General features: G+C 49.9%; 1 protein-coding gene across 9 annotated transcripts in view; it reads right to left on the bottom strand.

Annotated features, from left to right (window-relative positions):
* Nucleotides 1-154: 154 nt before the first annotated feature.
* Nucleotides 155-23,084, bottom strand: part of SUN1 (Sad1 and UNC84 domain containing 1) — a 51,879-nt gene continuing 28,949 nt past the window's right edge. For 6 of the 9 annotated variants that reach the window (XM_060032591.1, XM_060032588.1, XM_060032584.1 and 3 more), the window contains 16 exons: nucleotides 22,704-22,787; nucleotides 22,342-22,452; nucleotides 21,118-21,216; nucleotides 20,501-20,594; nucleotides 19,636-19,694; nucleotides 19,342-19,487; nucleotides 18,304-18,480; nucleotides 15,444-15,530; nucleotides 13,970-14,013; nucleotides 11,805-11,940; nucleotides 10,151-10,405; nucleotides 9,339-9,423; nucleotides 6,518-6,633; nucleotides 4,326-4,493; nucleotides 2,372-2,464; nucleotides 155-1,977 (listed from right to left, as the gene is read on the bottom strand). In XM_060032591.1, coding sequence (XP_059888574.1) covers nucleotides 1,864-1,977; nucleotides 2,372-2,464; nucleotides 4,326-4,493; nucleotides 6,518-6,633; nucleotides 9,339-9,423; nucleotides 10,151-10,405; nucleotides 11,805-11,940; nucleotides 13,970-14,013; nucleotides 15,444-15,530; nucleotides 18,304-18,480; nucleotides 19,342-19,487; nucleotides 19,636-19,694; nucleotides 20,501-20,594; nucleotides 21,118-21,216; nucleotides 22,342-22,452; nucleotides 22,704-22,787 — 1,868 coding nt within the window. In that variant the 3' untranslated portion in view covers nucleotides 155-1,863. The remainder of the gene's footprint in view (nucleotides 1,978-2,371; nucleotides 2,465-4,325; nucleotides 4,494-6,517; nucleotides 6,634-9,338; nucleotides 9,424-10,150; nucleotides 10,406-11,804; nucleotides 11,941-13,969; nucleotides 14,014-15,443; nucleotides 15,531-18,303; nucleotides 18,481-19,341; nucleotides 19,488-19,635; nucleotides 19,695-20,500; nucleotides 20,595-21,117; nucleotides 21,217-22,341; nucleotides 22,453-22,703; nucleotides 22,788-23,084) is intronic. The other 3 variants (XM_060032587.1, XM_060032589.1, XM_060032592.1) reach the window with 3 other exon arrangements.

The following is a 23,084-nucleotide window of genomic DNA, read 5'->3' on the forward strand; positions in this document are numbered from 1 at the left end:
CCGCGAGCGGGGCGCGCACGGCAGGGACGCACGCGGCTCCGAGTCCGGCGGCCCCACAACGCGGGCCGGACGCGCTCCCGGCCCAGAGTGGTCCTGGGAGGGGCCGCTCCACGCGCTGTGTTCCCCTCCCCGCCCGGGGCAGAGACCAAGCAGGTACAGAAAAGAAACACACTGTTTATTGTTCATCTGAAATATCACATGCATTTTTTTAAAAATTAAAGCTCTTTATTTAAACGTTTCGATAGCATCTTACCAAGTTGGTGGCAGCGAAAAGAAGCTCTACCAATGACAAATATTTTGAAAAGCATTTACAAAAATACATTGCACAAAGTCCTATCTCTCATCTTTAAAAATAAATTAATATTCAAAATATTTCCACCCCATCTCCCAAATTTAGTTTTATATAGGAAATTTTGATCTATATATGTAGCCTGTAATGTATGAAACATCTGTATGCGTTTTACCCAACCTAACTGCATAGGCATTAATTTCAATTCTAACAAGAGTGAAAACAATGCTAGTTTATGTAGTTTTTGTGTATCTGAGGACTGCTGTGCAACATACAGAAAACCCTTCAGAAAACCAGTCAGCGCCATCATTCTGTCTTTTTCTGAAAATACAACATTTATGGTGCACCAAAAGACTGTCGTAACCCAATAAAACTTAAATAACTTTTAAGGTAAAACACCTGTAACACCTTAAGTGCCTTGCAGATATCTCATTTATAAAGTCTGCTCAGTAAAATAGTCTACATATTAAATACTAATTATAACCAAAGCAAGTCTCACAGGAATTGAGAGGGAATGGCCAACAGCTATAATAAAAGGCAAATCCCAACCAGAGCCAGTACAAAGTGCTGCTGTAAGAAAACCTAATCACCAAATGTCCTGGTTTCATGAATTTGCCACACCGGACAATCTCCTTTAATAACCATCAGTGGAATAGAAGCATAAGCCTCTGAAAGACTTAGAGCATGTTAGTGTTTGCTTTTCCAGAAAAATTCAAAACAAAACCTGAACATATCCAAAAGATTGGATTTCTTGGTTCCTATTCATAGTGTGAAGTAAAACTGCAGGGAAAATCTGATGGGATGAGCCCAGTGGAGACCTGAGAACTCTATTTACATGTTTGTGTAGATCCAGACCATCCCCTTTCGAAGCAGACCCACTTCAACCTGCAAAGGGAAACTCTCCAGGGTTCCTGAACGGATGTTCACACGCCAAGCCCTGACGGAAAATCGTTCTCAGAAGTGGGAGCAAACTAGGCAGGAGAACCCGTTTTCATTACTTCCCCACCTGGTGACTTGAAAGAACTACTGGTGCCGAGCAGAGGAGAATCTCACCCTAAAGAAAGGGAGTTCAGAACTCTGAACTTTGGTGACACTGTTCTTCCCTGAAAGAAACGTGTGCTGGGTTGAACACATATCTGCCCCAAAAGGTCCTTTTTAAAAGGGCCAGTGAAGGCCGCTGTCAAGGCTTCAAGAACACTCCAAACCTTTTCACTTCCTTTGCTTTGTTCCTGATGTCAAGCAAATACAAAGAGTTTTATGTTCAAAAACAAATCCCCCAGAGGCCAAAAGTAAGTATCTTTGTGAACTATACATTCAGATGAATCTCCACAGAGACCACCTGTAGCTAGCAGGTCTCTGAGCCCAAGCAGTCAACATGCAGTGTTTCCTGTGGACAGAACAGCAAGCTGGGTGTCGGCATTTATCGCTTCCACACCCACGTCCTGCTGGCAGTCAGTGCGTTTATTTCAGGGGTGACATTATACTGCTCTCTGTATGCCCGTGTCCGTGAAGGATTCCAGTGTTCCAGGCTGTCCCAGTATATACAAAATGTACAAGAACAGTGAGTAGTCTCTTTACTTGATAGGCTCTCCGTGAACTCTGAACCGGTAAAGACACGTGTATTCGGGATGGCCCCAGTTAGAAAAAATCCGAAGTTCCACTATTTGGAAAGCTCTTTCTGGTCTTTTCTGCAATTGAGGAGGGGAAAAAAAACAAAAACAAAACACATTTATTTCATATTACTACCACCAAGCCCAATCACTTCCCCAGGTAAGAGATTTGAGATTAAACAGCCAAGCTGGAGATTAAGCTTTTAACGTGAACTATATCATCTATCACAGGACACAAAGTTCAGGTGAAACTCTTGAGAACTCATCACCCTTGACACATTTATGCAGAACAAATTATATACTAAAAAGGCTCACTCAGGAACAGAAAAGCTAGGAAGCTCAGATCCACTTTCTCAGAAGTTGGCCCTCACACCCCGTGGGCATTTTCGTGAGTGTTGGCAGGTCCTGTGGATGCAGGCAGCAGGGAGGAGACCCGGGAGCCTGAAGCCTGTGTGAAGCCAAGGATCCTTACCGGGGCAGAGAACATCTGTAGTGACTCCCCTTCTTGATCGTAGGTAAACTGCCCCAGGAGCTGCCCTTCTTCTTGATACTCATTTTCTAATCCCTGAAACAAAACCATCTAGTCACTAAATAAAGGAAAAACGGTTAGTGAGGTAACTGCGAGAGGGAAATTACTGTTCCATTAAAGTAAGGCCCTCTGTGTGCTGGGCATTTTATTAAGGGCTTCTCGCAGATCACAAAGCCCGTGAGGTAGGCATTATTCCTCCCGTTATACAGATCAGGAAAACTGAAGCTGGGAGAGGGCAAGCTAACAGGTAGCAGAACACACTCGACACCCACGTGGCCCACTGTAGCCCTCCATGCCCCCAAGTGGAAACCCAAGGGCACGTGATGAGCCTGGGGAAAGGAGAGCAGGTCAGCAGAGTGTGGGGCCCCAAGGAGGTCAACTCACACAGCCAAGAAGAGGAGGACAGGCGCCGGGGGGCTGGGGGACAGGAGACAGTGTTTAACAGGGACAGAGTCTCAGTTTGGGAAGATGACAAGCATCCTGGAGATGACAGTGGTGATGGCTTTACGACAGTGTGAATGTACTTGATGCCCCTGAACTGCATGCACACTTCAAAACGCTTAAGATGGTAGCTTTTATGTTCTGTGTATTTTCCCACAGTAAAAAAGTAACCAAGTAGGAAGTACAGGTGACTAATTTGAATGTCTGTTTCATAAAGGGAAAGGACTTTCTAGGTACAAGAATGCCATGGAAGAAATTACAGGTAATGAGCAGGTGTAACTAAACAAAATTAAGACTGACAGTGGGAGGTATATCTGTAACAGAATAACACATGATTAATATTTTTATATTAAAAAGCTCAAATATTCATAAGGAAACTAAGACACCGAAAGATAAATGAATAGAAACAAAACCAGAATCTACAAAAAAGGAAACATGCATGTGAAATACATAGAAATGTAGATTAAAGTAAGATCTATCGAATTAGCAGAGATTTAGAAAGAAGAGAACTCAATTAGAAAGGGAACTACAAGATAAGGAACGCTTCTCATACTAACAATGCGTATGGTGCGATGAATCCAAGGCCCCCTTTGAACCCCTGAAACATAACGCCACCTGAGTGTCTAGCCTGAAGGATCACCAAAAAGTGAAGAGGCTTATCCTGAAACGTGGGGAGTGGAAACAGTCAACAACGGCGAACTGGGGACGTGGACAAGGGCACTCTGTGCTGCTCTTTAAAGAAGCATGTGAAGATCTCACTTCACACCCTGTGGGTGAGAGGGCCAGGGGTCCAGCGTGGGTGACTGGTGGTGACGCTCTAATGTGTTCAGATTTCAGATGCTGCTGCTGTCTGTACACCTGAAACTGGCACAGTAAAGCTCAATGCCATGGACAAATACTTAACGGCCAATTTGTTTCTTTAAGGCAGGAAGTGAAATTTTATGAATGGTTTTGTCTCAACTGTACTTCTTTTTCGGCACGCGAGATCTTAGCTCCCCAACCAGGGACTGAACCCGTGGCCCCTGCACTGGAAGCGTGGAGTCTTAACCACTGGACTGCCAGGGAAGTCCCTCCACTGCACTTTTTAAGGGAAAATACCAGTGTTAGTGGTGACTTCTGTGGTGCTGGGGTTCTGGATGTCCCTTTCCCCAACGTCCTCATTCTGTTCTGTACATTCAGCCTCACGGTGTTGTCAGAACAGACTTTACGGCCGAGCAGATGAGAGGCCAGTCCTCCCACAGCCGGGCTGTTGTTGTCCCCCTGCGCCCCAAGCCTCCCTCCCTGGGGAAGCCCTGGAACATCTCCCTCCACATTTACTGGCTACTCAGAGGTCAGTGGGCAGAGGGGGGGACAGCGACACCGGTAATATACTCAAGTCCCCAGCGTTTGCAGGGCTCGTCTCCAGGAGATTCCCAGACGGGGTGAGGAGGGCCGCCCCGGGACGGGGTGCACTCACGTAGACCGCGAAGTCCTTGGGGGCGCTGGTGATGTTCCCCGTGGGTGACAGAGTCCTTGGTATGTGCTCTAGGGTGAAGGTGGTCGGGTGGATCTTCATCGACAGCCTCACCACGAGGTACCCCTGGGAGCCTTTGAACGCCCAGCAGTTCCCTGGATAGATGTCAGGCTGGGGAAAAGGCAAACACTAAAACTCAATAGCTGAACAAGCTCTTAACCACTCGAAAAAAAGGAGCAGTAAGAGAAAAAACTGGTTAACATTGGGGGGGGGGGGGTGGAAATGGAATTTTTGCTGGTAAGAAACGGTCGTGAGCAAAATCAAAAGATGAAGTGAGGCAAGGCATTTGTGACTTAATCCCAAAGGCCCACTGTGTGCAGTGTGAGGCGAGTGCTGAGTCAGCCAGAACCTTAAAGAGAAAGGGCGGCACACATGGTCCTCAGACAGGAAAAGATGCGCCGCCCTACAGAAAACAAGAAATTACGAATTTAAATGACGGGGTGCCACCATGTCTCACCTCACAGATTGCCAATAACCCTGAACCGAACAAAACCTGCTGTGCACGCTGCGAGGACGTGCACTCTTGCACACTGACACCGTCGCCGAGGGAAGCAGCGCCGGGAAGACCAAGCATCGGCGTATGCGGCTACCCTCTGACTGACGGGAGAGCCACCTCCAGCCGAGTGCGTGTGGGCACAGGCACAAGATGCAGAGGCGGCGCACACTCATCGTGACAGCACTTTTAACAGCAACAGAGGAGCCACAAGCCCACGCCAGGGCTTGGTCAAGTCGGCGGAGCCGCGTGTCTTCAGAGGCCAGGACGATGTGGGCCCCCACTCCCCGTTCATCCTGATGCCACGCGTGCGTCTCCTGCCCCTCCAAACACGCCGCTGCCCACCTGCGTGAGGGGCTCAGGCCCTTGGCACAGCCCTCCCGCCCGCAGAGGCTGCCAGGCTCCACTGGGGTGAGCCAGGCTGCGCCCTCTCAGACAGGCCTGGATCTGAGCCGCAGCAGAGGGGCCGATCCTGGATCCTTTGCAGACTCTGGCTTCCCGTGAGCAGCCCCTCACCTATGACTCACAGTCCCTCAGTGTCAACTCTCCCGTCCAGGGTGCCGTGCGGTTCTCCCGAGAGGATGTTCCCAGCAGGCCCGCCTCCACTTGCCCCTTCACATCCACCCAGCACCTAGGTACTGGCCGCTACCTAAGCTCCAGACCCAACCTGCAGCCCAGGGACAAGGCTGTGGACCTGCTGCAGAACGTCGAGACCTCTGGAGCCCTTCGACCTCTGGGACAGCCCTGCAGCTTGGGGCCAAGGGCAGCGGGGTCAGTCCAAGCAGCTCAGACGACAAATGCCAAGCCGGGCAGCCCCCAAGGACAAGACGGCCACTTAGGACGGGACTGGAGCACCCAAAACATGAGGTTCACTGACCCTGACTGGATGCTCAAGTCAACTCCCGACTCTGAGATCGGATTTGCGCTTTTTAAGTGAGAGACGGCTACTGTGTGCATGGTTCACACAGAGGGAGTTATTGGACCTTCCTTCAAACACTGTCATTAACGTTAGTGCCGAGGTCCGGTGGACGTCTCTGAGCGCTGCAGCTCTCTGTCCCTGAGCCCTGCGTGGGCACAGCCCGGGCGGTGAAGGGAGGCTCTGCAGCAGCGGGGCGCCCAGCGCCTCTGCAGAAGGCACTGGAGGACAGGGCCCTACAGTCCCCTGAGCAGCCGTGGGTGTGACATGCAGAGGGAGAGGGGCTCCTCCCGACGCCACCTGCGCGTCTCCACCCGTTCCACCTCCTGAAACACCGAGGAAGCGCAACACACAACCTCCTCGTGGAAGGCCCTCCAGCTCTGACGGTGAGCGACACCCCAGAGAAATGGGTGAAGTCAGACACAGGACAGGATAGGCAGCCTCGCCTGCACCAATCAAACACAAGCAGAACCAACAGATGGCATCGGAAGTCACCTTTGAGGTGAGAGGGGGCAATAGGGGACCTAGAGGCGCTGGGACTGTGCTCCTGGGTCCACAGACGTGCCCGCTTGAGGCAGATCCCCTGAGCTGTAGACTGAGGGTCCGCATGCTCCAGCTTACACCTCAACAACAAGGTAAACAAGCACACCCCTAAAACGGCTCAGCCGGCACCATGACTGTGCTGGAGGCCTCGACCCGCACACGATGATCCGGACACCTGCTCACCTGGATGGCCACGCGGGGGGACTGGGAGAAGTACCAGAGCGGGACACCGAACAGGCTGATGAGTGCGGTCTTGGTCTCATACGTCTCAGAGCAGCGGGTACTCAAGATGCTCCCACCTACAGCAGAGTTGAAATGTGTCTCAGTATCTTGTCCTACTGTTTCAGAAACCATATCACTACCCACCTGTAGAGATTTATCTGAAATGTTCTAAAAATTCTCACGTTTCTAACTTATATAAAGAATCTTCTACTTGAAGATCAGCTCTATTCTTAATTTTACTTTTTCCAAATTCAGTGTCAACAGTTCACAACTACTTTAGGACACACAGTCCCTACCACCCACCAAAGACTCTTAAAATACTGGGCTCCCCGCCTGCCACTATAGGGACAGCGACTGAGTGAACTTTTGTTCACGTTTTAAAATAAATAATGATGAATTCAACCAGGCACCAGTGTTACCTGTCAGGTTTTCAGAGGACCTACTTAATAGGCCAAAGTGATAAAATATTATGACGATTACCAATTGCTGGGGTAAATAGGAAGTTGCTAACAAGGACAGGGTTTCTATTTGGAAATAAACAGAAATGTCCTGGGGCTTCTTTGGTGGCGCAGTGGTTAAGAATCCGCCTGCCAGTGCAGGGAACACGGGTTCACGCCCTGGTCCGGGAAGATCCCACATGCCGCGGAGCAACTAAGCCCGAGCGCCACAACTGCTGAGCCTGTGCTCTGGAACCCGTGAGCCACAGCTACTGAGCCTGTGTGCCACAACTGCTGAAGCCTGCGTGCCTAGAGCCCGTGCTCTGCAACAAGAGAAGCCACCGCAATGAGAAGCCCGCGCACGACAAAGAGTAGCCCCTGCTTGCCGTAACTAGAGAAAGCCCGCATGCAGCAACGAAGACTCAATGCAGCCAAAAAATAAATAAATTAAAAAAAAAAAAAAAAGTCCTGGAATTAGGTAGTGGTGACTGTTGTACAACATAATAAATATACTAAAAGCCATGAAACTGTACACTTGAAAATGGTGAAGTTTGTTATGTGAATTATACCTCAATAATAATAATAAAGAGTGTTAAAAAAAAAAAGTCCACTTTGCCGGAAACAGGACAGACAGGATGTTGGTGCCAAAGCAGGCCAAAACAACATGGTGTGGGAAGAAACATCAACTAAAATAAATTAAAAAGAAAAACAAATAAGTGAGTAATAAAACTAAAAAGTCCTGAGCAGTCTGTATGCTAAGAGCCAACGGTCCCTAACCTGGCTGCACATCACGACCCCTCAGAACATCTGCAAACGCAGCCGCAGGCCCCTTTTAGAGCTTCTCACCCGATAACGGGGGAGGGGATTGGATGGGATGGAATTTTAAACAAGAAAACGATGTGATTTTGACATAGCTGATCAGCAGGTCCAAACTTCTGAACCACTGAATTCTTTTTAAAATATCTTATTCTCATTCTACAAAAGTGTCTTCTTAAATACACTGACTCACTTTTTTCACTTAAAAAGAGCCAATATATGTTTTGTTCAGTAACAGAACGTTCAGTTCAGCCTTGTCAGGATTATCAGAACTCTGAATTAATAACATACCAACCTGTGAGGACTCATTAAGCCTCTAAGAAAAAATGACAACTACTGGTCCCACTGAACTGTTAAATCGTCATTTGATGTCTCTGAATTGCAAAAATGATTTCTTCAGAAATCACTGAATTTCAAAACACAAAACTAAAATCATTTAATATTCTAAAACAGTCATTCTAAACAAAATATACCGAAGAGCAGTTAGCAGCCTTACTAACTTCTGATGCTGGAAGAACCTGGCGGTGTCTGCCGGGAGCGGCAGCCTCCTGCACTGTCTGTTCAGCCCCCGTGAGAAGGTGAGCGATGGGGACGGGCCGCAGCTCCCGCCAGGCCGCTCTGAGCCCCATCGCCTGGTGCTCTGAATGGCTGGGGCAGGTGACTGACACTCACTGTGGGTTGATGTCCCCACCCCTCCCACAGGCCCTCACCCTTTATTACTGAAGTGTTATCAAGAACCTCCTTTCCTCCAAGAGACCGTATTAGTCACCCAGCCCTCATCTGCAATTCCTAAGTTTTAAAAATTCAGAAAACCAAGATTTTCTCTAACACGTATGGTGGCAAAATGCTCCCTGCATTGACAAGACGTCATTCCCGTTTTCACAGACGTGTTCCCATGTGTGATCCGGGTGTGCTGCCCTGGACGCCACCGAGGGATGGTGACAGAAGTCCACGGACACGATGCTTCACTAAACCAAGTCTGGTTTATCCAATACACCTGGTCCAGAGCCTGTGCCATGTCCACGCAGCACTTCCAGACTCAATGGACCACTTCCTCGAGAAACCAGAATAGCACCCCCATCCTTCCCTCTATTCATTCAGCTTGATCCATGCTGCTCTAGGGTCAGTTTCTTTTTACTGAACTCTATACTTAAAAAAACCCACACGCTTTACAACACACAAGATCATAAGTGAATAATCAATAATTTCTGTGGTGGTAAACTCTCATATGGCCAGAAAAACCTAAAAGCTACTGAAAGGCCCCCAAACTGAGATTTTGCTGATGTGTGTCATCTCACAGGCTCACACCCACAGCTGACACGTGAGCTGCAAGCACAGCCACCAGAGCTCCTGGGGGAACCTGGCTGTGCTCTGAGGCAGAACACTAGGGGCCCGCCTAGAATAATGCTCTTTCTCAGATCTTTGAAAGTTCTAACAAGCTCCCTACTGTTGGGCGTGGGGCAGGTAACAGCCTCTTGAGTGGTCTCCCGCTGACAGTAGCACTTTTGGGTCAGGGGTCTGGCACTCACCCCCGGACTCCAGGGCGAAGTCCACCATGCCAGTCTTGTCCTGGGAGTACAGCCTCAGGGCGCTGTTCACGATGGCACGCGCTTGCTGGGCAGTGGAGGCACACACGGAGACGACCCCAGAAATGAAGGACATGTTTTCAGTTAACTCTATTTGGGGACAACAGGCACGGGGGCTGTCTCAGCAATCCCAAACTTCAGTCCTGCTCTCAACTGCGGGGATCCCGGCTCAGACACAGGCAAGAAAGTCTCAGAGCCGGAACCCCCAGTGCCATAAAAAGTGGACAAAGCAAGGACTAGCGTTAGAGATGGTAACTTGGGACTGTATTATGGGAAATTTTTGTGTAATTCCAGAAGGTATGTGGCCACCCAGGGAGACCAAGTCTTTGGGACAAAAAGATTAATAAAGTATAAAGTACTCCTAAGAAGTAGTGTGATAACAATAACACCCGAAGCTTACCGTTCCCAGCACCCTGCATGGTGCTAAGCACTTTTTATATCATAATCACATCCCTAGAAGACCATTCGTAGAACAAAACATCAAAATCTGCTAGCTTGGGACTTCCCTGGTGGTCCAGTGGGGAAGACTCCACGCTCCCAATGCAGGGGGCCTGGGTTTGATCCCTGGTCAGGGAGCTAGATCCCACGTGCCGCAACTAAGGATCCTGCGTGCTGCGACTAAGACCAGGCGCAGCTAGCTAGCTGAATACATACATACGTGCATAATAAATAAATTTAAAAATCTGCTCGCTTAATACCTAGATGATCAGTTTCACTACCACGTGTATTTTAAACAATTCTCATCGTCTACTTACCGCTTCTGTTATTCCAGAAACGCCCGCTCCATTCACAGCAGATACTACAGTTTCAGAAGTTGGCATCTGTTTTGTCACAGAAATGTGGTGGGTAATGTTCTTCAGTATCTGCAGCTCTAAATCTCGTAATAAAATCTGCAAGTTATCCTTATTTACAAATTGAGCAGACAGTTTCTGGAGCAGCCACTCGAGAGAAGATTCGTGCTGATCTCCGGAGAACATGAGTCTGAGAGTTTCTCTGACTTGGGCGTCCACCTAGTAAAATCATTGGTGAATATAACATGAATCTACTGTTTTAGCGAAATCATTTCAACTCTTCACTCTGTCACCTTAGATACCCTGGAAAGATCACACAGCAGTTCAAAATCCATAATGGAAACTTGACACGGTTTCTTCCCTTCATACGAAACTTAAGAACCCTCCAAAGAGGCTGAAATACACTCAGGGGAACAGGGATAGAGGAGAGCACAGCCTAGGTGCCCTGGGTGCCCACGGGACAGCAGGAGAGGGGCCCTGCCCCAGGTGAGGTGCAGATGACAGGGCCCCTCGTCTTCAAACTCAGTCTGAGAAGGAAACAGTCACACACACAACTGAAAACGTAACTTTACGCAGGCTGGAAGCGTCCAAGTGCATTATTTCTACACACACACCATTATGTGTATAAGCTCCTCTCCTTGCCCCACAGAGAGCGGAAGACGGGGCAGAAGCACCAGGAAAAGCACAGCATTGTGACAAAGCGAGCACATCGACCTCCTCACTTGCAGGCTCTGGAATGCTCCGCCGCACAGCTCAGCCGCGGCCCGGACGCGGGCACTTGGGCCACCTCAGTGCTACTGTCACAACACTGCACACTCGTCCGTGGCCCCTGCACTGGCGCTTTCACCTCTGCGCCCGGAGTCCCAGGAGAGTGGCTGCTCGTCTCAAAGCCTGTGTGCCTCTGTGACCCATGACCATCTCAAGATCTTCCCCCCAAAGGGTGCAGGCATTCACAGTCCCCCAGCCATGAGGACACCTGTGTCCCGAGCCAGCCCCGGAGGAGACTGTCACCACCTCGCCATCCTGAGGACTGAGGAGCAGTCATTCATGTGACCTGCAAACCCATTCAGGGAGACGGGTTGCCTGCCGGGCTGGGCCACATCTCTGCTGCACTGCCCCGTCGGCCTCAGTAGCTCCCTGCGCCGCAAACTGTCACCCTGGGCCTGCGAGACCTCCTCCCCAACAACCGTCCGCCTTTGACTTAGGATGACCTGTGCCACTCCAATGTCCGTGTTTCCATTTTCACGTAGCTATGAATGTCTAGATTTCTTCTTCTGCACGTGGATAGAGGCCTGAGGCAATGTCCGTGGCGTGAGGATGTGATACGAAACCGCAGCGTGACTCTACTTTGGTGAGAAGATACACAACTGGCCCCGCCCCCAATAAAGGTGAGCCCTTGGCCATGCGTGTGTAAAGGAAGGAAAGACATCTCGTGTCACTGGAGAGGCGGGAATTCGAGGGGAGCTGAATTTTTAATTATTCTATTCAAGATGGTTAAAAACTTCAAATATAGTAAAACAAAATTTTTAAAGAAAGTTGAAATTAACTTAATAAACATATCAACTCGAGCGTTTTTATCTTCCATGATAAAACAAAACGTAAAGCTGAGGACACCTACTCTTTCGGATGCCGCGTCCACCTCCTCCCGGCTGGCTCCCAACCGCTGCCGCCCGGACAAGCCTGCTTTCAGACGCCCCAGCTCCTGCTCCAGACGCCGGGCCACGGCAAGGAGGCGCGGCTCCTCGTCGGCTCTGCTGCAGCGGGGGTGACGACAGGATAGGTCAGTCCTGCCAACAGCACGTGCAGGAGAAACGCCCGTGTTCCCCGGGCAGGTCAGCTGTGAACACACCACCCTGTCCCTCAGGAGCACACAAGTTTCAAGCCAAGGCCCCGGAGACTGTTCCCACCTCAAGGTCCGCACGCACACAGACACGCACACCTGCCCGGGCGGGGGCCAAACCTGCCATGGGCAGCGGTTATGCTTCTCTGGGTGCTGGTGCGGACTCTCATATACTATTTAATATTTAAACCTGTACCTATCGCCTTAAAATTCTGAAAAAGACTTCAGAGAAGTGACAGTGTTTACTGATAATCACTATAAAATTAAATATGAATTTTTCATGCTACTGGAAGAGAAAACTAAAAACATATGGCTTCAGGGTTTTACCTGTAGTGGAATAACTGAGGACATGGAAAGGAGACGTGACCCATCAGCCCCCCCTCAGCAAACTGGGGGCTGGCGAATAAGCCAGAACTGCAAACAGTCCTGATTGCTTTGAGCCCCCCAGCAAACCGGGGGTCTGCAGAGAAGCATTGAGTGCTTTGGGCACTGATCCATGAGATGTCCTAGTATAATCAGTGGTGGGAACGCAAGGAGATGTCCTTGTGCTACTTCAGTCTAATCAAAATAATGGTGGGAACTCTGTGCTGCTTTTGCGCTCAAGGACAAAGCACGGCAGGTTCTCAAGAAAGCGAATTATTGCTTGTATAATTAATCAAAACACAGGGTGCTGCTTTGGCACTTCTGAAGGGTTAAGAAAACAAGTCTTAAAGTGTAAACCTAGATAATGCTCCAATAAAAGCCACCGCAGCAGGACAGACGGCGCTGTTCTGCCTGAGCGGGCGGCAGCCCTCTACTGCTGGGCTTCGGCACAGTCCATCTCGCGGGATGAGCTTGCTTTCGGCCCTGTCCTAAGATAAACTACAACATTAACAACCCTATTTTAATGTAGGCATCGTACATGATGAAATAGTACGATATTACATTTATAGTTGTCTATAGGTAGTTATAGTTGTTGAGACACCAACAGCTCATATCTCAGCAGAGTGCACTCTGGGGTAAACACTGCAGGAGCCACATGGCTTCAGCCAAAAGGTGTTTTGATACGTAAAGGCTCTAAAGGAAAGTTAAAAGCGTGCTAACACTCATACCCATCCCAAGAGGAGGGTGGGTGAGGTCTCAAATCACACGATAGGACCCAGAGAAACACACAGGAGCGAGAGCGGGAAGATGAGAGGTTAACGCTCGTCACCTGCTCTCTCCTGAGTTGAGCGTTGAGCCGGTGAGTGGAGTGGCTGGAGTAACAAAAGGGTAACAGTGTCCTATTCAGATAATGGGGTGGAGAGAACCCAGGTGACAAAACCAAGGGTGTGAAAACGGTGAGCGGCTCTGAGACAGGAAGAAGCTCCATGCTGCCAGGGGACTTCAGGGAAGCTGACAAATGTGCGGAAGAAAAGCAACCAGGCTACGAGGGACCAAACGCCACCCCCCTGAAACTGCTGAGGGACCAGGGCTGTTTAGCAACAAAGAAAGGGCTCAGAGGAGGCCCAGCCTTGGTGAGAGCCTTGCAGCTCAGAAGGCGCATGTCTGGCCCCCTCGAGGGGCTGCCGAGCGGGGGACCAGGGTTGAACTGTGATGCCCGCAGAGCCAGCAGAGGTCCAGGCAGGAAGCCCACTCCACGCTGTGCCATGAACTCACGGCCCGTTCCTCGCGCCCTGAGGACCCTCCCGGCACATCCGGGCAGGGATTCCCCCCAGAGCAAAGCCGGGGACCCCGCTGTCTTTGGTGCTGCATGGAGGTGGATGGTAACAAGCTCCCCGACCCCTCCTCCATCCTCAGGTGCCCTGAAGGGTCTCCCAGAAAGACAACAGTTGGGACTGTTATCACCAACACAGCCCAGTCATCCCAGGTGCAAACAGTGCCCCTTGCTAAGGACGGCACAGCCCCACGTGACAGAGAGGAGCACAGAAGACAGAAGAGGAATTTATCTGGAATTATCCTACCTGACTGTTCTTAGTGCAGTCTGTTCTAATTCCTTCTGGATGGCCTAAAATGTAGGAGAAACAATCCGTTTAAATACACAAGTTACATACCAACTTTCCATAAAATCATATACTTGACTCTATAAACAGAAATAGAAATACACATATTCATCTAGGATTTTTCCCCCCCTTAATTTAAAGCCCAGACCTGCCTACCGGCAGGCAGGTAAGGGATGTTCACTTTTCAAAGCAGACTTTTAAAAGACGACACACAACGTATACTTAGAGAGGTGCACAGGTCATACAAAATAAGCAGCTCCTGTAACCAGGACGCAGGCCAGGAAGCCAGACGCCGCCGCTGCCGCCGCCACCACCTCGGGTAAGTGCTTTCAGCGTGGCTGGACAAGGAGGAGGACGGCAGACTCACACATGAAGGCACGACTTATTAACACGGCCTGTTCACAGGCGCGGGCGCGCACCGCCCCACGCGAGCCGAGGCCCAGCGGCCACGGAGGCCGTAACTCGACAGAGGCGGGCGACACAGACAGGACCAACGCCAGCTCCCTCACGGAGGTGCGCTTCCTCCTCAGGCACCCTGGAAACATCTCATCAACGGATGGACTGAACTGCTCCCCTCTGACACTGTCAGCAACGCAGCGGCCAGTCCTGAGCTCCCGAGGGCTGTGCGTCTCCCCTGAGGCCCATCAGGGGATCCAGGCCACCCACTCGGTGCCCCCAGTCCTTGTCCATGTCCACGCAGGTGCCGTCTCCTCCCTCCGCCTGCCCGACACCTGACAAGACTAGGCTTTCTGACCAGAAAATCCCCGGTCAGAAGGTCCAGGGTGAACCTTCACTCCCTTGCCCACAGACACCGTCACCCTGTGGAGGCTGGGTGACAGCGAGGAGAACCGCCCCCACCTGGGAGCCAGTGAGCTGGACACACTTACAAAACATTAAAGCAACACAATGGGGGCTTCCCTGGTGGCGCAGTGGTTAAGAATCCGCCTGCCAATGCAGGGCACATGGGTTCGAGCCCTGGTCCAGGAAGATCCCACATGCCACGGAGCAACTAAGCCTGTGCGCCACAACTGCTGAGCCTGTGCTCTAGAGCCCGCGAGCCACAACTGCTGCAGCCCGCGTGCCACAACTACTGAGCCCGCACACCTAGACCCCGTGCTCCACAGCAAGAGAAGCCACCACTGTGCGAAGCCCGCGCACCGCAACGAAGAGTGGCCCCTGCTCACCGCAGCTACAGAAAGCCCGCGCGCAGCAATGAAGACCCAACGCAGCCAAAAATAAAAATAAATAAATAGAAAAATTTTTAAAAATTAAAAAAAAAAAGAATATTTCCCTTTCGTTTTATAAAGGATGGCAGCAAACACCCTAAAAGAAGCACTTTAAAGGCTGGGGGCTGTGAGCACAGTAACTGCAGCTGACGCTTCTCAAGGAAATCACGGTGCTGGGGCTGCAAGTGAAAGGTCAAGAGCATGAATACCTCAGATCTTTCTGTCAGTTTTCCAAGAATATCTTCCAGGCTGGAGATGCGCAATTCATGTTCTTGGCGGAGAGTCACATAGTCGGTCTTGAAAAGGAAAATGAATGAACAAATGGTAGAGAAAGTTAAGCAACAAATAAGCCCAAACCTGGCCAGTCAGGCCACGCTGTTTCTACACAGCACAACAGCCAGAGACTGTGGTCACAGCTGGGCACAGCATCCCATGGGGGTGACCTCAGTGACGTCCTCATCTCCGCCTCTGAAACCTGCCCTAAGATAAAAGGCACAAACAGCTTTTCTAGTCACAGAATATTCGTTAAGAAGACTGGTAATTATCAAAAACACCTGCATGGACAGCAGAGCAATTACCATTCATTCAACACACACTCCCCAGGCACCTGCTGTACCCAGAGACTTACACCACAACCACCAAGGGCCCACTCACTCCTTCTTGATCTTTCATATTCGTATAAAGTGTGTGACATCTCAATGGTCATCAGAACCGGTGCTAGAGCCCTCAGAACAGTGCTGATCAGGGGAAGAAAGCTCAGATCAGGCGGCCAACAGGCACGTTCCCCCCCCGACCCCCCGGCTCAGGGACACAGGTGATCAGCACAGCGGCAGAGAGAAAATAAGATTTTTTTCTCAACATAAGTAACTTTGAAAACAGCCTTTGTCCAGCACATCCCCACCCATCTCTTCAGCAGTTCTTAGAAGGTAAATCTGGAGTAAGCGTATCAGATACACTCCCTGGGAAGGTCTAGAAAAATCTCTGCCAGTTATATAATCAAAGGACATCCACACAGGAGACACCACCAGCAGCAAAGAACGCCTGCACATTCTGAACCACTAAAATCCAGTCAGAAAGAAAAACAGTAAGTCATTATACACTCTTATTACAGGAGTTTCATCCACTGATTTTATACCCCACCTTGTTCCAAAATATAACCACAATGACTTATAAAAACATAAGATGACAAATCAGGTGAAGCAAAGCTAAGGGATGAAGGGCAGCTGGGAGGATGACCCCAGGGCACTGGGATGCGGGAGGGTCAGCCGCTGGACTCGGCTGCACGTCCTCACGGCCAGGCCGGGTCTCCTACTGTACAGCCCGCTGGCCCTGGGCACAGCGGGACGGCCTCTGCCCAGCATGGCGGCCACATGTGCCCCGGAGCACCTGATGTGTGGCTGGGGCAACTGAAAGAGAAGCTAAATGTTACTTAGTGTTAATTTGTGTGTGTGGCGGTGGGGGGGCCTCGTGGCTTGTGGGATCTCAGTTCCCGGACCAGGGGTGGAACCCGGGCCACGGCAGTGAGAGCGCCGAGCCCTAACCACCAGACCGCCAGGGAAGTCCCTAAGTGTTAGTTACTTTAAACTCGCACAGCCACATGCAGCAGGTGGCCCACTCTTCTGGAGACACACGTGGGATCAACCTGCGCCAGCCGCTCAGGGAAGGATAACAGGTAGTCAGCACGCTGACCACCAGTGTGTGGCAGCCGCAGAACCAAGCTTCAACCTTCCAGGGTCACCGCCACAATCACACCTGAATAGGGGTAAGTGATGGAGGACAGCGTGGGAAGGATGAGCTAAATCTGCACTCAGCTCAGCACATCTCGAATCTCATTTTAAAACAAGGAACAGAACACTTGTAACGGTGTTAACTGGATCTCACTGAAATCATCTCAGTTCTACGGCTGAGAAGCCAAAAATAAGCAACTAGTGAGGAATCAACGCAGGACGCCTGGTGGCCTTTGGATGTGAGAACCCCAAGCAGGCACCCGGGGGCCACGCAGAGAAGGTGGAACACGCCTAGTAACTTTGGGAACCAGTGCCTGTCAGCACGTTACAGGGACCCGACCGGAATCGAGAAGATTCACACATTCTGCCCCCAACAGGTGGAACACAGTGGATTAAGCCAGCGGCAGCTACAAACAGGGGCGCAAGCTGATGCCGGGACAGGAGAGCTCAGTTTCCTGAGCCCAGTCAGGAAACAGCCGGCAAGGGGCACCCACCCCGAGACAAGTCGAGGCAGGCTCCGGCGAAGCCAGGCAGAGCCAGGCCGCTCGAGAGCACGGTGGGGCCACGGGGAGCCCTGAGGGGTCTGCAGGCTGACAAGACATGCATGATCAGGGGTGGAGGGTCCCCTCCGGTCGGAGTGCGAACAGTTGGGTGGGTAGTGGGCTCTTTGCTGAGAAAACAGGATCAGGGAAAAGCACTTGGGGAGACAAGGGGCAATGCCTATTTTAAAGATTTCAATCCAAAATACCTAAATTGAACTATTGTGGAACTTAAGAAAATAAACATCAGTTTTGAGGAAAATGGACTGACAAGCCTTTCCTTGAGAACCAAGTAAGTGAGACACATATATACAGGCCTACGGTTTCATAAGGAATAGTAGCTACTTAACTATTTCATGATCTTGAGATATTTTAAATCACAAATTTGAGCTTTTCCGTTCAGTGCCAGAAAAATTTCATCGAATTGTGTTCAATCCATTCACCAATTAAAACGCAGGATAGGGACACCCGTCTGTCCCGCCGCAGCCTGACCTCACTCTTGGGCGTCACCCACGCGCCTCCACCCCCTCCCCCAACCCTGCCTGCTCCCAGGGTGCACCCCACCCCCTACCCTGGCCTCAGACGTGGCATCTCCTCCGGGGGCACCTACCGCAGCTCCCCGCCACTGCAGGCCAGGAACCCACCTGCCATCCGTGCGGCCACCTCTCACTGCAGGGCCCTCCTATTCCTTGTCCCCAAAAGGAAAACACAACACCCGAGAACTCCAAGGTGGCATCACCTGGGAGCCCGACAGCCCACCAGTGCCAGCCCCCTTGAGACGCTGCCCCCACCACGCTCCTCACCGGGGGCCACACCCCCTCATTGCTGCCATCTGCCCGGTCCACCCGCGCCTGCAGTTTCTGGAGCAAGGTTGACAACTCTCCAAGCTTCTTGTCATGGCTGTGACACTGTCCCGACAATGCAGCCACCTGCCTTTCCACTTCACTCATCCGATGCCAGTGGAAAACCTCATCGCCAACCTGAAACAGTAAGAGGTTCCAAAGGTGACACAAATGAGAAGGTCAACCTGGCAAAGGAGAGTACAGTACAGGATAAGCCGAAACAACGAAACAGAGCATTACAGGAAAACGTCAACTACAATACACACACACCCCCAAAGGAAAACGTCCATCATTAGCGATTTCCTTTACGCGGCAGACTGTGGGTGGTTTTTATTTTCTTCTTTATGCTTTCTATACTTTCCAAAGTAATGAAAACTTTTCTTTAAGGAAAATGAACTAAGTAATGAGACTGCTTGGAATACAGGCGCGCCTCGCTCTACTGCACTTCGCAGACACTGCATGGCTCACAAATGAAGGTCTGTGGGGTCCCTGCGTCCAGTGAGTCTGTCCTCGCATCTCCCCAACAGCATCTGCTCGCTTTGTGTCTCTGTGTCACACTTTGGTAATTCTCAAAATATTTCAAACCCTCCACCAGCAAAAAGATTACAGCTCATTAAAGGCTCAGATGATGGTTAGCATTTTTTAGCAATAAAGTCTTGTCAATAAAGGTCTGTACGCTATTTTTTTAGACATAATGCTATTGCACACTTAACAGACTACAGTACACTGTAAAGATAACTTTTATATGCACCAGGAAGCCAAAAAATTCGTATGATACTGGAGCTGAACACGCAGTATCTCTGAGGTGCGCCTGTATGCATTACTTGAAGTGTTTCGGAACATTTAAGGAGCTGTAAGACATGCTTATTTGACGTTTTAAAATATTTTCTAAGACAGAGTGCCCAGCTGAACTACCTTGCAGTTTACAAGTAATATGGAAACTTACTCTGGAGAACACAGATTGGCAACGCCAGGGAAGAGCACATCCTAACTGATTACCTGCAGAGGCTGGTTCGGGTGCGAAGTGTCGGGTGTGAGCATGGTCCTAGGGTCATCCACCCTCTGTGCTCTGTGGCTGTGCATCCAGTTTAACACAGGCAGGAGTGAAAGAACATCACCCTGGCCCCATAATGAAATACTTGCACCTTGAAGGAGAGAAAAGCAACTGTACACACATGTACATACAGTGCTTTTCAAAAGGTGTACTTAAATGTTCAATTCTTTCACTGATTTACATATATATGCACGTGTACATATTAGTCATCTTAGGTAACAAAGTAAAATTTTACTTACCTAGTAAAAGTAATACTGGAATGAGCAAGATTAAAAACTTGCAAATATTTCGAAGGCACCTAAGGAATGAAAAGAAAAACATTAGGGCTTCCCTGGTGGCACAGTGGCTGGGAGTCCGCCTGCCGATGCAGGGGACACGGGTTCGTGCCCCAGTCTGGGAGGATCCCACGTGCCGCGGAGCAGCTGGGCCCGTGAGCCACGGCCGCTAAGCCTGCGAGTCGGGAGCCTGTGCTCCACAACGGGAGAGGCCACGGCGGTGAGAGGTCCGCGTACCGCAAAAAAAAAAAAAAAAAAAAAAAATCAAAACATTTAACTTGGAAAAAGTAAAAGGCAGGGCTCACTATTCTATATGACCTCTCTAGATAATTTTATACAAAATACCCCCTCCCTAATTTAAAGTGGAAGTCACAGGCTGAGAAATGCAGTTAGTTTTATCTACAAGGTAAGTGGCTGCCTGAAGGAAAACCTGGCCACACGGTGCTGTCTCCCAGGCCCATGTGAACAACCCAGCAGGTCAGTTAACTGCCAACACGCTGGGCTGGGTGCACAGGAGGGCACTTAAGGACCTTGGTCATCGACCCACTGAGGCAACCTGGTGCTGGGGCAAGTGCACCAGAAGGTCCAGGCCTACAGTCCCGAGCACACCCTCCCAGCTGTGTAATCCTGGACACGTCACTTAAACGTTGCGCATCCGGTTTTCTTCAAGGATGACACCTGCTTTTCCTTTCTAACAGGAGTGGTTTGAAAAATTAAGACTATGAAAGCACTTTGCAAAATATAAAATGATTAAATCAAATGATACCATGAAATTAGCACAAAATCAGTTCTTTAAAACACCAAGCTGACATGGTATCAGTTTCCTTACCTTGTAAGAAGAAACACATTCAGCCAAGAAACCAAAGTAACAAACTGGTACCATCCAACCCCAAGCCACCAGAATACTTCAGATGCTGCCTTCCCTAAAAGAGAAAACACCACACATTCTAAGGAAACGGTCGTAGGAAAACCAAACTCCTAATGGACTGGTTTTGTGAAGGCCAAGCTAGCAGCATAAGGAAATATACTAACAGATGCTTTGAAAGTATATTAAGATGAAGGAAGTTAGGGATGAAGTATATTAGGACAATGCTTAGTCATCACAGCAGGAATATCCATAACTCAAACACAGGAACGTAAATAAGCCACAAAGCAATAAGTCATACACAAGACAAGATACAAAAGAGTAAACACCAAACCCATGCGTTCTCAAGTACAGTACTTACAACAACACCCAATACACTGGAGAAACAATGAATGCCATGCAGCCAAAAGCACAGTATGTTAGCATTTCTAAGTAATAAAGGATGGAACACGTTACATCAAGGATCAAAGCACGTAAACCGAAAATGCAATGTTGACTTGGTTAGGTGAACAGTTTACTGCAGGTGCTTAACTGCCAACAGCCTAGGAGCGAACGCTAACATGGAAAGCCAAAATAACCACCTGGACAGGCCACCGCCAACCACAGCACCGCTGACACCGTCCTGGACACAAACCCTCCCGTGGCTCCGACCTCGCGCAGCGCCTGCACCGAGAAGTGACCTGTGCCGGAGAAGATTTGGGCGGGAGGGGCACCTTCAAACACCAGCCCCACAGTCCCGACGCGGCAAGAGACACCCACCTCGTGGCACTGTACCAAAATCCTCTCGCATCAGACAGTCAACAGTCTCTCCTCAAGAAAAACAATCGACTACTTGAAGTCCAAGCAAGATGCTGAAACTAACTTATGAAAACCCTGCTCTGTGTCTGAACAGTTTTCACTCGCTTCTGCCTATCGACACGTAGGATGTGAAACGCAGACGTTTCCTATAAACCCGCGGGGCCTGGCTGGCAGCTACCCTACACGTGTGCACAGCTGCTGCTGGCAGAATGGGTATTGGAAAGACAGCACAATCGTTTAAAGCAAGTAAGATTCCATGGACACCAGCAGTTAACATGCTCTGGGTGAGACAAGAGTTACGCAAACAGCAAGATGAAAATCTTCCTACAGCCCAGTGAAAAAATATTTTGGAATTATAACCGGTAGTCCCACTGGATGACAAAATAAAACACAATTAACTTTATACCGAGAGCCACATATATAAAGCAGAAAACTGCTCGTGAAATCAATTCCTTTCATTTTTAAAGAGTGACCGCTGGAAATAATACACCCACACCAGCATTTGCGTGTTGACTCCTGAAAACATTAAGCAATTCCAACACGGCTGACGTGCAAAGAGACGGTTTTTTAAAAAATCTATTGCTTTATGTTTATTAATTAACAGTTAAGAGACAACAAATTTTGAAGTTCAGCTTTTTAAAAAAGCTGCTATAAAGGCGCCCTTCGGCAAGACACTGACAGGTACAAACTGGATTTCTCCATAGCACCCCGGCTGCACAGGCTCAGGACGCGGCCCGTTTCCCGGGCGCGGGCCGACTGTACCCCATGCAGGACACAGCTTCTTCTAAACCGTTCATTTCACCTGAAATACGTAACTTTCCATACGCTTAATTTATACTAAATACACTTACAAAGAAGCTTTTCAAGAGCCATATTCTCCATATTTTAAGACAGTTATTATATTCCTGTTTTTACTGAACACCTGAATTCCAAACACAAAGAAACAATGAACAAGGAGCATTTGCGAAAACACGACAGAAACAAAACACAAAAGCGCGAGAGACAACCTGCATGGGACAAGGCGAGCCCCACGGTCCCTGCCAGCCCTCCTGGCCATGAGGGCTGCGAGCGGGTGGCGGTGTGTGTTTCCAGGTGCTTCCTCCCCTTACAGTCATCGCCTGTGGGGTGGGACAAGCAGTTAATTGGACAGATGAACACGCAAACCCTGTCAATCTCAACGGTGCGCAGCAACGGCAGTTTGAAAAAACTAGGAAACTCAATTATGAAAAACCAAAATCCCAGCCAGTGTCCCCTGGTGGCTGTAGGCTCCTGGTGTGAAGGGGGCAGCGAGAGCCCCGGCCCCGTCCTAACCAGTGGGGCCCCAGGACGGCCTAAAAGGATGGCACAGGTGCGGCCGAGCCATACTTACACAGCGACGCCCCGTTTGCACGGAGGTGGCCGTCCTCGCCGAGGGGCTCTCTCACATTCATCCTCCCACAGTGACTGGAATGAGCTGCAACACAGGCGAGAGGGGCCTGAGCCCGGGACAGGAGCTCTGCAGAGTGGCCGGGTCGGGGTGGTGGTGGGGGTGCAGGCCGGGGGCGAGGTAACTGCCTCGCTCAGGAAATGCCGTCAAGTCCCGCCAACCTTGGGCATGCCCCGACCACCACACAGGATGGGCCGGCTTCAAACATTTTTGAAACATCATTCTAAATGCCAGTCAGATAAATTTTTTGCTTTGAAGATGGTCGTAAGAATAAAAAGATGAGTGTGTTAACTTTTTATTTAATGTTTAAACCCTGATCAACTT

This window comes from Delphinus delphis, chromosome 15, assembly GCF_949987515.2.
Source record: "Delphinus delphis chromosome 15, mDelDel1.2, whole genome shotgun sequence".
NCBI lineage: Eukaryota > Metazoa > Chordata > Mammalia > Artiodactyla > Delphinidae > Delphinus > Delphinus delphis.